The sequence below is a fragment of the Eumetopias jubatus genome, unplaced genomic scaffold (assembly GCF_037043125.1).
Source record: "Eumetopias jubatus isolate StellerSeaLion01/CBP00866 unplaced genomic scaffold, mEumJub1_p1.0 scaffold_5, whole genome shotgun sequence".
NCBI classification, from domain to species: domain Eukaryota; kingdom Metazoa; phylum Chordata; class Mammalia; order Carnivora; family Otariidae; genus Eumetopias; species Eumetopias jubatus.
The window spans coordinates 73700334-73715693 of record NW_028274811.1 but is presented as its reverse complement, the minus strand read 5'-3'; the positions used below and the strand labels follow the sequence as shown (position 1 = coordinate 73715693).

The 15360-nt window shown below is 34.9% G+C and overlaps 1 protein-coding gene across 6 annotated transcripts in view; it reads left to right on the top strand.

Annotated features, from left to right (window-relative positions):
• The window catches only part of SKIC3 (SKI3 subunit of superkiller complex), a 169659-nt gene that overhangs the window by 114493 nt on the left and 39806 nt on the right, over nt 1-15360 (top strand). For all 6 annotated transcript variants that reach the window (XM_028089298.2, XM_028089297.2, XM_028089296.2 and 3 more), the window contains 8 exons: nt 1985-2059; nt 2692-2833; nt 5544-5637; nt 7853-7930; nt 10793-10917; nt 11703-11826; nt 12855-13073; nt 14040-14112. In XM_028089298.2, the coding sequence (XP_027945099.1) occupies nt 1985-2059; nt 2692-2833; nt 5544-5637; nt 7853-7930; nt 10793-10917; nt 11703-11826; nt 12855-13073; nt 14040-14112 (930 nt within the window). The remainder of the gene's footprint in view (nt 1-1984; nt 2060-2691; nt 2834-5543; nt 5638-7852; nt 7931-10792; nt 10918-11702; nt 11827-12854; nt 13074-14039; nt 14113-15360) is intronic.

The following is a 15360-nucleotide window of genomic DNA, read 5'->3' as shown; positions in this document are numbered from 1 at the left end:
ATTGGCAAAGATCCATTTTGATTATGTTTTCCCATTATCTGTAAAATCTTTATATTTGATTTGATGCTTGTTTATGAGTATTGTTCTCCTGCTCCCCTGAAGTTTAGATTTGTGTATTGCCATATAGGAATCAGGATACTTGGTTACAAATGTGAGTCCGTCACTGACTGATTATTTTATCTTAACATATCACTGCTAGATTTCATTTTTCTAACTTGAAAAAGAAGGAGCTTGGCTGAGTGGCCTCCAGGGTCTTACCTAGTTGAGTTGTAATGATACATTAGTAAGTGGTTGATTGTTTTGGTTCAGAGAATAGCAGGAGCATCACCCATCTCAGGAAATCAATAATCAGAATTTAGATATGTTTTATTCTACTTTTGACTTTTGGGTCAAATTCTAGTTAATTGGTGAAGCAAACAGAGTTAGGTAACTCTATGAACTGTGGTTCTATGAACTATGATAGCATCTGGGAGCAATGGCATTATTACTAATCTCTGTGTAAGTTATTGGACTCAAGGGGCCCAAGAGTTTGCATTTCTAACTGTTCCCAGGTGCTGGTTCTGGTCCAGGGACTTGACTTGAGTAGCACTGCTCTAGGTCAGGAGATTTTGGATGCTAATCAGAGCCACCTAAGTATTTTTTTTCTAATTTTTCAATTCTTTTTATTCTTTTTTTTTTTAAAGATTTTATTTATTTATTTGACAGAGAGAGAGACACAGCGAGAGAGGGAACACAAGCAGAGAGAGTGGGAGAGGGAGAAGCAGGCTTCCCGCGGAGCAGGGAGCCCGATGCGGGGCTCCATCCCAGGACCCTGGGATCATGACCTGAGCCGAAGGCAGACGCTTAACGACTGAGCCACCCAGGCACCCCTCAATTCTTTTTATTCTTAAAAATAATTTATTCCAGACATTAACTGGTAGATTTAATTAAAATGGTAACAGTAAAAGTAAGACCTAATATTATTTCTTAAATAATGTTAGTAATGTATGATAACTTTAAAAATGTGAATTTTTTTTATAAAAGATAGATGAGTTTGAAAGTAATTTTAACTTATCTCATAGTCTATCAAGTTAACGGCATAGGTGTGTTATTTAAAATTCTGAGGCACTTTCGGGGTGCCTGGGTGGCTCAGTCGTTAAGCATCTGCTTTCGGCTCAGGTCATGATCCCAGGGTCCTGGGATCGAGCCCCGCATCGGGCTCCCTGCTCCGCGGGAAGCCTGCTTCTCCCTCTCCCACTCCCCCTGCTTGTGTTCCCTCTCTCGCTGTCTCTCTCTCTGTCAAATAAATAAATAAAATAAATTCTGAGGCACTTTCAAAAAATAAATATGTTGAGACTCTACCCCAGGTCTGTGGAAACTAGAAAGCTAGGGGTAAGGACCTCCTTTTTTAAAAAAAGCTTATCTAGGTGAATCTGAGGTGATCCTATGATTAAGAACCCTACTCCAGACAAATACCAGTATGAATGGATCAAAGGTGAAAGGGAAGGGAGAAGTTAGTGCAGCTTCATCAGTGTTCTGAGGAATTTTATGTGGATTATTCCACCATTAGCTGGTTGCAGATGGAATTCTGAAAGCATATGCCAGGTTAAGGGCCAATTTAACAAGTCATTCGGGTCCTCTGAGCCATGGGAATATAGTAGCTAAGATTAAAAAAGAAATTACCTCGGGCGCCTGGGTGGCTCAGTTGGTTGACCGACTGCCTTCGGCTCAGGTCATGATCCTGGAGTCCCAGGATCGAGTCCCGCATCGGGCTCCCTGCTCAGCAGGGAGTCTGCTTCTCCCTCTGACCTTCCCCCCTCTCATGTACTCTCTCTCTTTCTCTCATTCTCTCTCTCAAATAAATAAATAATAAAATCTTAAAAAAAAAGAAATTAGCTCTGCTTTTAAGCATAGCTAGTATACCTTTGAATCTTCTAAATAGTTTTACTTATTATTGTTATTATTCCTTTTAAACACATAAAGAACCTCTTTTTTCCTTTTATAGGCTCTTATTGCAGAGACAGTTGGAAGTTATGACACAATGGATCTTTTCAGGCACACTACAGAACTCAGTATGCATGTAAGAATTTGACCATTCTTGAGGATTCATTAATGAATAAAGTATTATACTTGTTGAGAAAATGAATACAGAGCGGTATCAGATGTTAATAACAGCAGTTGTCTCTACTCTTTATTCTGTCTTAGAAACAGATAAGCTATCTTTAAAGAACTTCTCATTTTTGTCTTCTGTTATCTTTCAAAAGCTGATAAAGAAATGACATGGAATTTAATAGATATAGTAGTCTTGCAGAATTGAAACTGAGACTCGAGGACAAAATCAACATGAGATAAGGACTAGACTTGGTTGACATTTCTTGATTATGAAGTGTTTTAGAACCCTTTTGACTCGTAATTATTAGTTTTATCTCTAAGAATGGTGCTGAGAAGAAGGAGATGAGCCCATTGGGTGACGCTCTGTTTTCTGCACTTTATTTAAATCCCATTTGGTTCTTCTACTTAGGGTTGGAGCAAGTAATTTAAAAATGCTCTTAGCTGTGTTGAATCATAGTGACTCTTCATTTAGAGGCACTTAGCAGTTGACTTAAAGAAGACTAAGATGTGATATTTACTGTATTGAAGTCTACTGTTTTATAATTTTTATTGGTATATTTATTACCCTATGTTTACTTGTTAACTTCGTCTTTTTTATAGACTGAGGGAGCAATAGGTTATGCGTACTGGGTCTGTACAACATTGCAAGATAAAAGCAACAGAGATACAGAGCTGTACCGGTACAACATTGTTCAGATGAATGCTATTCCAGCAGCCCAAGTTGTTTTGAGTAAATACATAGGTAAGGTGTTCAGTATTTGAATAACCATTGAAACAATTGAGTTTTTAAAATTAGTTAATTCCAAATTAAATATTAGTGTTCCTTAAGACATGAATTTGCCTTTTTTTTCCTCCAGTGGCCAGGCAGTCTATTTTCAAATTATAGTAATGACTCTTGAAGAGTGATGAAAATTTCTGTTACCTAATGCTTACAATAAAACTGATTTCCGTGTTGTAGTGGAAAGCATTTTGGAGCCTGATGGGCCTGAGTTGCTGCTGTTCTTTTCTGCCATTTATTTCTCTGTAGTCTTAGGCCAAGTATTTTATTACTTCTCTTAACTTCTGTTAGCCTTGTAAAGTAGAGATAATAATTGCTAGGTGGTAGACATGTGAAAATTAAGTGTGATAATCTGCTTTAAATTCCAAAACTAGTGTGTTTAACCTCCTACTTTAACACCTGATTTTTCTTCAGGATACTGGAAAAATACATTTAGGTTTAGGAAAAGGACAGAATGGTGAAGTTTCATTAACCTTCTATTGTAATAATTTCCTTTCTTCCTTAAAAAAACTACCAGTTTTTTTTTAAGATTTTATTTATTTATTTGACAGAGAGAGACAGCGAGAGAGGGAACACAAGCAAGGGGAGTGGGAGAGGGAGAAGCATGCTCCTCGCTGAGCAGGGTGCCTGATGCGGGGCTCGATCCCAGGACCCTGGGATCATGACCTGAGCCGAAGGCAGACACTTAACGACTGAGCCACCCAGGCGCTCCAAAACTACCAGTTTTATTACCAGTTTAATCTTGCCATTTGCAGCAACATGAATGGAGCTTCAAAGTATAATGCTAAATGAAATAAGTCAAATAGAGACAAATAGTCAAATAAGTCAAAAGAGAAAGACTTAAATACCAGGTGATTTCACTCAAATGTGGAATGTAAGAATCCGAACAAATGAACAAAGTTAAAAAGCAAGAGAGGTGACAAACCAAGAAACAGACTCTTAGCTAATGAGAACAAACTGATGGTTACCAGAGGGGAGGTGGGTGGTGTGAGATAGGGGTTGGGGATTAAGGAAGGTAGTTGTGATGGGGGGTGGGGGGTGGGGGATGGAAAACTGCCAGTGGGTTTTAATCTCTACTCTGCCTCTTAGTAGCTATAATGATAGCTTGGGCATATTAACAAATTGGATTTTAGTTTTCTCGTGTAATATAAGAATGAAAGTATTACTTAGAGTTTAAATGGGATGATTTATACAAAATGTTTTGCAGAATACCTGGCATACCCTAGATGCTCAAGAAATGTTAGTTTCACTAGTCTTTTATTTATCCCTTGACAAATAAAGAAGCAAGAAGTTTAAGCAGGCTCAGGGACAGTTGAATATTATGAAGAATCAGATAAACTGAAAAGCAGAAGAGAAAATTTCTCATCGTGGGTATGGAGAGGATTGTAATACTCTTCCTGCATTGAACCTGGGATACTTGAGCAGAAGACAGTTGACAAACATCAGCACTTCATGTTATGCAGTATGCCAAAATGAACGACTCTAAAGAATATCTAGAGCCTCTGCGAGAGTGTATGGGTCAGAAATTTTACTGTGAAGTTTCCATAAGAATGGGTAACATTTGTAAAGGATTTACATAGCTAAAGAAATCTTTAGCTTTCTACAAAATTCAGATACCTAGAACAATGAACACAGAGTTCCCTGACAGTTATGCATGCCTAGTTTTTTACCGTATAGTGGAGCCATATCATATACTCATTTAAATTCAACTATATGTGGCCTTGCCATAAGTGAATGAATGAACAGATGAATAAGTAAGAGAGAGGAAGGAAAGAGAAGATCAGAGAGAATGCAGGCAGTCTCATTGTCTTGCTGACAGTTTGCCTCAGAGTGAGTGTGCTGGGAAGGCATGAATCTCTTAGTTTGACTCAGTTTGATGTCCCTCTCTTTTGTGACTTCAGGAGTTTTCAAGAATAACTTTGACTATATAATTTTAACTTTGTGATTTAACTTTGGAGCCTGCCCATCACATAAATTGTGACTGCACTGTAATTTGTTAAACAATTTAAGGGGTTTGAAGGCTTATTTCCCAATGCTACTTTTAAGTAAATCAGATGTGTTTCTCTGTATATTAGTACATACATAATGTTTTTTGACATTAAAATTTCAAAATACTGCATTGAAAGTGTCCAAGTCATCCTGGGTTTCTAGTGTACAATACTGAGTTTATTTTTTATTGTTTTTAAAGATTTTATTTATTTTTTGACAGAGAGAGAGCAAGAGAGGGAACACAAGCAGGGGGAATGGGAGAGGGAGAAGCAGGCCGCCCGCTGAGCAGGGAGCCCGATGCGGGGCTCGATCCCAGGACCCTGGGATCATAACCTGAACTGAAGGCAGACGCTTAACGACTGAGCCACCCAGGCGCCCCTGAGTTTATTTTTTTTTTAAACACATAGAAATTGGAACAGAACCACCAAGAAAATTGCAGGAAAGTTTAAGTGATTAGCCAAAGAACTGAATTTCCTTATAAATCTTATGACTAGTGTTAACATGAGCTACAATTTCAAATTATTACACCTTTGGGGATAAAAATGTTTAGACTTTAAGGTGTAACTAGAAACTATAAATAACTATAAAATACTCAATAGTTTAGAAGTTATAAAATGATTACTAGTATTTTATAATCAAGATAAATATCAGACTATTCTTAACAATGATATTTTTGGATTTTCAGAAAGAATTCAGAATTATGCGCCAGCTTTCACAATGTTGGGTTACTTAAATGAACATCTACAACTGAAAAAGGAAGCCACAGATGCATACCAAAGGTAAACTCTACATTTAATTAAAAGTGGTCCTTATTTATTAGTTGGCCTTTTTTTATTTAGTCTCAGCTAATGAAGAAGGTACTAAACAAATGTTCTGATTCCTTTCCTGATATCTTCTATTATTATTACATCTCTGAAGATGAAAAGACACAGTTTTAAATTTTTAGCTATATTTGGGTTTCTGTTGCTCAATCCAAGAGAGGGACAGAGAAGAAAAAAAACAAAAACCAAACTAAAAAATCTCTCAGATTTTGTTTTAGAAAAACAAAATTTTCATTTAAGACTTCGTCTAGCTTTAGACCAAGTTTTCACTTTAGACTTTGTCTAGCTTTATAAAAAAACACATAGGTTCATTCAGAAAAGAAATGAGAACCTTATGATATATTTGTTTGTATTTAAGATCTATATTTTATTCACTCAGTAGTTTTTGAACTGCTTTGTGCCAAGCATTGTCCTTGGCACTGGCAATTTAGCAGCAAAATAAAACAGACACGGGCTCTATTCTTACGGAGTTTCTGTTCTGGTGGTGGGGAGACATATGATAAGCTTATAAACATCTATGATGGTAATAATTGCTAAGAAAGAAAATCAAAATGGGGTAAAGGGCCAGGGAATATTAAGGCAGGTAGTGAATTTGAGACAGGTTTAAGAGTGATAGGTTTCCTAAGGAGCCGGTTGACGCTTGCCTGAATGAAGTGAGGCTCTAAGCCATTGGTTAAGAGGCAAGAGCATCCAGGCAGAAGGAATAGCAAGAGCAAGTGCTCTGACACAGGAGTGGACTTGGTGTGTTGAAGAAACAAGGACAGTGTGCTCGAGTGAAACAGCCAACCAGGAGGGGGTATGAAATGAAATCAACTTGAAGATTTATTCTCTGCAAATGAATTGATTGGTAAATAAGAAAATTATTAACATTGTGAATACTAGGTGAAAAGTTAAAAGTCCTAAGTGCATGTATCATTGCCCTAAATCTAAAAAATACTTACAAGAAGCCTTGTTAGATAAAAAATAATTGAGTTGCCCGAAATGCTTTGCCATGCCCTTTTATGGATCTCTTGGTAGTTCAAAGGAGTCATCACTAGATGGTACTGGAGGCTGTATAATCAAGAAGGTATTTTTTCAGGTGTATGTGGAGGTTTATAAAAAAACACAAGTCTATTTCTTTCAGTGTCACAATAAGCTTACCTGTAAACTGTAGAAATATGGTAGAATACAACAGTAAGCAGGATTTTTAAACAAAGAAAAATTAGATAGCTTTACAGTGCTTGCTAATTTTTTGTATATACTATGAATCTAACACTAGTTATACCTTTAACTTAAAATAGCAACTCCACAGTCATATGAATATGCACCACTCTTCCTTGACTGATTACTGCTGTTGTTTTCTGCCTTAAACAACTATTTGAAGCTTAAAACCACAAATTAGGTATAAATCTAACGATTATAGTTTTTAATATACTGTATAATACTGTCTTTTAGACTGCTTTGGCAAATATTTGTTTTTCGCGTAACATCCTACATATTAAAAGCTTTCCTTGGATAGTTCTCCCTAGATAATCCTTTTTAAACAGAAAAGGAAGGTAAAAACAAAAATTTTACTAAATATCCAATTCCTGTTGATTAAGACATTTTTCTGCTTGTCCCAAGGGGACTGAACACAAGAAGATAAAAATAAGGCCTTTGGGGATTCCTTATGATTCTTTTCTTTCTTAACTAAATATTGCTTAAATATTTTTTTGTATGTAACGGGTAAGGGCACATGAAAGCACTCAATTTCCTGGCTTCCTAACTCAAACTACTGTATAAATATTTTTAGGATTGTTTGCTATATACTTGAGATAATGTCAAAACTAAAATAGCAACACCATTGTTTCCCATATTTAGATTAAGTTTTTTGGAATATTTAAAACTCAAGTATGATAAATGATTTCACTTAGTAAGAGATCACCTTATTAATGTAATTTTCCTGACAGTCTAAAATCTAAATATTAAGTGCTTTTGTTATACCACCTTGTTGTAAACAAGTTATGTGAACAAGTTGTTATGACAGCATTAAAGAATTAGAGTTAAATGAAGAAAACAAAAACTTACAGGATTGTCAATTGTCTTCAGGGTTTTTTTCCCAAAGAAAAAGTTACAAAATCTTGTGTTAAGGAAGAAGAGTAAAAGAATGCTATTGTACATAGGTAACTTAAAATACCTTGTCCTTCTTTTTAAGGGCAATGTTATTGTTACAGACTGCGGAAGACCAAGATACTTATAATGTTACAGTAAGAAATTATGGCAGATTGTTATGGTAAGTGTATTTTTTTCCCATTAATTCTATGAATTTATTAGATTTTTCTGGTGAAAGCTATAGGACTAGTGAGGTGGTGACGAATTTCCAGAGTAGTGGGCGTATATAGTTGAGTGGGCTGAAAATCTCCCAAGGATACATAATTCCCTCAATACTAGGCTTTGTAAATAGTTTCCTGTTCCTATACTGATATCTAAGGCCACTGTGCTTCAGTGAGAAGCAGATTTAGAACTGATGGTTGTGGACTGTACAAGAGAACATTTCAAAGAGAGGCTCTTGCTGTCTGTTGTAATAGAACCCTAGTTAATTGGAAGAGGAATTGGACTTACTCTGACTTGTTTGCTGCTTATACTTACATGGGGAATGGCCATTGAGGACCCAGAAGCCCTTTAGAAACAGTACATAAAAATTTTTGTGTATGTGCATTTTGTGATGGAGAGAGAGCCATATAGCTTTCTTCAGGTTCTCAAAGACTTGACTTCAAAAAGAGTTAAAAAAAAAAAAAAGGATTAAAACCCAATTATTTTAGAGATTAGAATTAGGTCTAGAGAATAGAAGTATTGTGGGAGGAAGGTTTTTGGCTCAAGTTAGGGAGGTGTTCCTCAAGCTGAGAACTGCCCCCAAATTGAATGGTCCAGTTTGAAAAACATTGTTAGAACTATAGTTTGATATTTTGGGATTAGTGCCTGTATCTTTTAAAGAGGCACATAGTAGAGATCTGAGGTAGCCAGTTCTTTTCTTTTATAATCATGTAACTGAATCATATTCATAGACAGGAAAATATTTTTGTTCTGACTGCTTTTCCCTCTAATTCTTTTAAACTGTTGTGTTTAGGAGTTGATAGTTTTATCATATCTAAGATTTTGTTGTAGCAGAAGACAGGTTATAAGAAATTATATGGAACAAGTATCTGTTTTTAGTTTTGGTTTCATATAATGTAAATATTTTTTACTTTTAGTTCTTATTTTTAGTTTTATTTTAGGGAGGGGGGAAGACAGAGGGAGAGAGAGAGAGTCTTAAGCAGGCTCCGTGCTTAGCACAGAACCAGACATGGGGCTCAATCTTACATCACTGAGATCATGACCTGAGCCAAAATCAAGAGTTGGACGCTTAACTGACTGAGCCACCCAGGTACCCCATCATATAATGTAAATATTTTTGAAAAAAATCTATATCTTCTATTGAAAATAGATCATGTCTTTTAAAATTTGTTTTTATTATGAAATATATTAAACATGCAAAGTGCAGTTAAGTAGTATACAGCATAATTTAATGAATAGTCACTGCCCAAATATAACAGATCTTAAAATTGTCCATTGTCTTCAGGGTTTTTTTCCAAAGAAAAAGTTACAAATAAAATTAAAGCCTTGTGCCTTTCCTAGTTCTATTCTGTTCTCTACAAAAGTAATCACATGTTTGAAGATAGTATTTATTAAAAAAAAAAACTTTTAATATATGTATGTATCCATATACAATCTAAGGTAGCCCTCTTTCCTTCACCAAAATATTTATCAAAATTTGAGGTTTTTTGACTTTAAAAACCTTAAATTTTTTTGATTTTTACGGTCTTTCACCTTTGGGCGCCTGGGTGGCTCAGTCGGTTGGATGTCTGCCTTTGGCTCAGGTCGTGATCCTGGAGTCCTGGGATCGAGCCCCACATCTGGCTCCCTGCTCAGCGGGGAGTCTGCTTCTCCCTCTCCTACTGCTCTGCCTACTTGTGCTCACGCTCTCTCTCTCTCTCTATCAAATAAATAAATAAAATCTTAAAAATCTTTCACCTTTATGAGACTAATTTTAGAATCAAAGAATGCCTGTATTTTTAGATCCCATACCCTCCCCAAGATTAAAAGGATTTTCTAAAAAGATTTCCAATAACACATTAAAAATAAAAGTTTCTGATTATAGTGATGGACACGAAAAATAAGAATCTCAAGGGCAGAGTGTATCTTTTCCAGGCGATGGCAGCTTCTCTTCATTTTTAAATAAGTAAAACAATTATTTTTTTGTTATTAAAAAGTATTGTACTTTAGGGGTGCCTGGGTGGCTCATTCAGTTAAGCATCTGACTGTTGATTTCAGCTCAGGTCATGATCTCAGGGACTTGAGATTGAGCGCCATGTGGGGCTCCCCAGTGAGTGTGGAGCTTGGTCAAGATTCTCTCCCTCTCCCTCTGTCTCCCTGTCCTCCCACCCCCCCACCCCCCTGCTCATGTGCTGTGCATTCTCTCCAAAAAATAAAATGAAATAAACTTTTAAAAAAAGTATTGTACTTTAGTGTCATATGTAACAATTTTTACTTTTCTTCCTATTAAATGCAGAAAAGATAATCTATACTTTTGTCTGTGGAATTTAGTTTACCTTTATACTCTCCAAAAAAAAAAAAAAAAGGATGTTCAGGTAAACAGTTAAAACAGTTTATACAAAGGCTAGGTTTCATTTTAATTAGGTATTTTATGCTTCTTAAGCTTGTCAGAGATGCTAGAACCATACTCATAGGGTAATATTCAACCAATATATTAAGCTTAAAGAGTTCTGTATAAAAGTCAACTTGAAATTATTTTTATACTTTGGGATTTTAGTTCAAGTTTGTTAATAAAAAAGACACTTTATAATTTAGCAAAACTAATCGTTTTCATATGTAATTTAAAAGAAACAAAATGTGAAGTTACATTGCTCCAGTATATCTTATTTGAAATAAATGATACACCTTCTATTTTAATATGTCTTTTTCTTTTGCTTTAACACTAATAGATGAAGTATGTGAAAGTATTAAAAGAACCTTGGTATAATAGTCTCTTTGTATTCTTATGATATAAGCCAAAATCGTTTTTAATATTAAAAGTAAGTTATGTTTTGCTTCTTAGTTCCATTGGTGAATATGATAAAGCTATCCAGGCTTTTAAGTCAACACCCCTTGAAGAGTTAGAAGACATCATAGGTTTTGCATTGGCTTTATTTATGAAAGGTCTATATAAAGAAAGCAGCAAAGGTAAGTATGTTGCTTGAAGCTAAAGGACACATCTTACTTTTCCAGGGCTGAATGGAATTTAATCACAAGATTATATACAGAAAGATGGAACATTGAAATGGGAGTAGGGGTTGCAATGTTTATTAAGATCCAACTAGGAGTCAGGAATGATATTAGGTACTTTTTATCTGTTCCCTCCCTTAGTACATTATTATGTGAATAGTCCTTATAGCAGTGTTATAAGCTGAGTGTTATCTTAATTATTTATATAAGGAAACTGAGGCCCAAGATCGCTTAAAGTAGAGTTAGCATTTGAAAGCAGGTCTTTGCTTAAATGTAAATTTCTGATAAGTGAAGACCTTGACCTATTGGTAATAATGTGTTTGATTTTCTCCAAAAATGCTCAGAGTACATTTTCATATATATATATATATGCGCCCAACCTATGTGTGTATAGATACTGTAAGTATTTACAGCTTGATGGTTACTGGTATGCACGTGGAAATTTTCGTGGTATCTCAATGGCTGCAGGCCTTCACATCGCTTAAAGATTTCCCTATAGAGTCTGAAGATAGAAGTTAGGGAATGTCTCATAATAATCCTAACGATATCCCCACGATCACCTTGGACCAGCTAAACCAGGTTAGATTATTTAAAATTTTTTCCCATCCACTTGAAAATAAGGAAACAATAAGATATGATTTAGTTAGACCTTTTAGAAAATAGGATTAGAAAGGGAGAAATTTCACTGTCAATCAGGATTGTGTTTATATCGTTTTGTTTTTGTTTCCAACTCTGTATAATAGCCTATGAGAGAGCCTTGTCTATTGTTGAATCAGAGCAGGACAAAGCCCATATCTTGACAGCTCTGGCAATAACGGAGTATAAACAAGGAAAAATGGATGTAGCCAAGACATTGCTATTTAAATGGTATGTATAGGGGCGCCTGGATGGCTCAGATCGTTAAGCGTCTGCCTTCAGCTCAGGTCATGATCCCGGGGTCATGGGATGGAGCCCCACATCGGGCTCCTGGCTCAGCGAGGAGCCTGCTTCTCCCTCTGCCTCTCTCCCTGCTCATGCTTTCTCTCTCTGTATCTCTGTGTCTCAAATGAATAAATAAAAAATCTTTAAAAAAAAATGGTATGTATAGTTGACATCAACACTTAACATGACCAGATACTTAAACATTGGATTACAAATTGGAACAATGTAAAATGAAGTTTTTAATGTTTTAGGAACTTTTTGTTGAACAAAAGGGATTGGACTGACCCGGTTGTCAACTGACAATCATAGGTAGAGATCATGGCTTAATTTTTAGCTCTGGATCCATCCAGTCCTTCAAACCATCTTATACTCTGTGTGTATTAATTTGTTTAAAAGAGTATTTGATCACCTGATCTAGTAGGATCTTAAAATTTTAATGAAGGGAGTTCTGACTGGCTTATTTTTTGGCCTCTTTTGTTCCCAAAGAGATTTTTTTTCCTCTTTATTTTTCTAGTTAACTTGATAAAGTTCATTTAAAACTAAAGCTTTAAAAAAATATACCAATATAACTTGTAACTATTTCTTTGTTTTTGGAATAAATTAGTAAAACAATAGCCTATGATATCTGTGGTTATTTATAGGGTTATATGGTTAGTTAGTTTTCTAAAACCCAGGCCCCAAAACACTATTTATATTTGTTTCTAAAACTTGATATAATGAACAGAAAAGAAAGACCCTTGGTATTTTTAACTGCTTTAGACTTTTAGGGAAATTGCTGTCCCTAGGAGCCAAGGAATCTGTTTTATATTTATCTTAAAGCTGGGCTTAGTTTGGTGAATCCTTAAGTAGGTTGCTTTTTTAACATTTTACTAAATGTTAAAATTTTAAATTTTACATTTTACTAAATGTTAAAAATGTTTTAATAGTTACAGACTACTGTACTATGGCTAATATACAATTAAAAATATTTACAGCTCTATCTTAAAGGATCCAACCACAGAAAGCCTTCAAGCCCTGTGTGCTCTCGGATTGACAATGCAGGATGCTACACTATCAAAAGCAGCACTTAATGAATTACTGAAGCACATCAAGCAGAAAGACGATTATTCAAAGTGCCTTCTTACTTCAGCGATTTATGCACTGCAAGGCCGCAGTGTGGCAGTGCAGAGACAAGCATCTAAAGCTGTTCACAGGTAAATTCTGTACTTGTGAACTTGGAGTAATTATACTTGATGAGCTAATCTTTGACATTTGGACCTTATTAAGAATATAAAATGAGGGAAGCATATATTTTTGTAAACCAGAATGTAGTTTTATGAAATTGCACTTAGGACCAGGTAGCTGAGTATACACATTATTTCATCTATAAAGATTTTTTAAAAAATTCAGTTGATAAGCAGATAAGAGAACAGAAATTTTGTACTTATTCAATAAGTTAAGGCCTGAACCTCATTTTAATACAAAAGTCCTTACTTATTCTCAAGTTAGTGATATGGTCTGTTTGTTATTTGATACCATCCAGCTTAATGGTTTTAGGAATTTTTGGCCACTCAAACATTCACTAATATCTTCAAAATTTAGAAAATAGAAAGCTCTTACTACTAGCAGTAGTGGTTAGTTTTATTTTCAGCAGTAAAGTGGGTTTTTTTTAAGATTTATTTATTTTAGAGAGAGAGTGCATGCATGCATGAATGGTGGGAAGGGCAGCGGGAGAGAAACTCAAGCAGACTGTGTGCTGAGCATGGAGCCAAAACCAAGAGTCAGACACTTAACCAACTGAGCCACTCAGGCACCCCAGCAGTAAAATGTTCTAAATGAAGTTTATTTTCCTTTCGCAGTTTTCATCTCTGTGTTTTCCTTGAACACAACATATTAAATTTCCTTAGCTTTTCTTAATTAGATCTTAATTAATTAGATTAGGCTTTGTAATTATCATATTGCTGATTTTTCCTTATTTTCATGAGGACTCTTGGTGTATATAGAAGATATGTTTGCTGAAAATTAAGGCACTTTCATTCACACATAGACAATTAATATGAAATTGTGTTAGATGTCTACAACATTTTGAACTTATCTAAATAAAATGTTGGTTGTTTTTACTTTTCGTGGTTTAAAGTGACTCTCATCTCTAAGCCTTTTGCTTTTGATGATCTCTGTAGTAACCCAGCTGATCCTGCTCTTTGGTCTCTGCTGTCCCGAGTAGTTGCTCAGTATACTAACCGAAGTGCAAAGGTGAGTAATGTTCTAAATTCCGGCAGAAAGATAAAATAACTTGCGATGTAGTAAGTAATACCATTTTTAGAATATTAGCATTATCATTCTGGGAAATAACTAATACAGCAAAGGAGTTTTGTTATTTAACCAGATTTTCCATTTGTCATTTGATAAGTAGTACACCGAGTTTCTTTCATGTACTATTGTACTGTTCTGGGTGTTATGAAAGATACAAAGAAGTAGGTAGACTTTTTTTTAATACATACAGATTATGTTAATGTCTATGTGATTAGGTTATGTTTATAATGTTGCCATTTAGGAAGAATTAACTGTTGTGTTTTTTGAATCCCAAAAGATATTTTTATTTAAAAGCTCTTCAAAGATAAGAAAATAAGAACTAAAACATTGCTGTAAAATCTAAAAATGCGAATCTCAATACGAAGTCATTGATGTTCTATAAAAGGGATTATATATTTTCATTCATAATAGCCAGATATTTTTAGAGGTCTATAAAGTATTTTGTTAATTTCTGTGGTTACTATGTCCTTTCATGGCTGCCTAATTAGTGGGTAAACATAATGGTAGTAGCTAATTATGTTTTGAACACTTATTATATCTAATAATTCCACTGTCTGAAGTCTCTGTGGGTCTGATTTTATGTTATTCCTACTCATTTTTGCACATGGTATTTCAAAGAACCTAGAAGAGCATCATTATTAGGTACTAGAATGAAGTACTTATTATGTGCCAACTATTGTATATATTTTGTCATTTATCCCAACAACCACATGAAGTAGCTGCAATTAATGTCCATTTTATAGACAACACTTGAGACAGAGAGAATAAATAACTTGTGCAAAACCACAGTTAGTATTCGTGGTGATAGATCATCCCAGATCTAACTCCTGAATCCTCCTTTTACTCTGCCACGTTTTCTGTTTTCTTTTTAATCCATCTTCTATTTGTTTTATATTAACATATTTTTAAAGATTATTTTTTGGCATTCTTTATATGCTAAATATGATGTACAAAACATTTCTGATACAGTTCCAGTATAAAATTAGGAGAACAGTATGCTTCTGAATTAAAATGAAATCATTCTCATAATTCACTTTCTTTTCCAGGTAAAATGTCTAACTGAATTTAAAAATTAAGGATTTCAAGCTTAGTTTACAAAAATTATGATGTATATATTTTTTTCATTTTCAGTTTTGAGTTGATTATTGAAGCAGTGATTTGCTTCAAGGTGCCCTGGCTATTCATTTT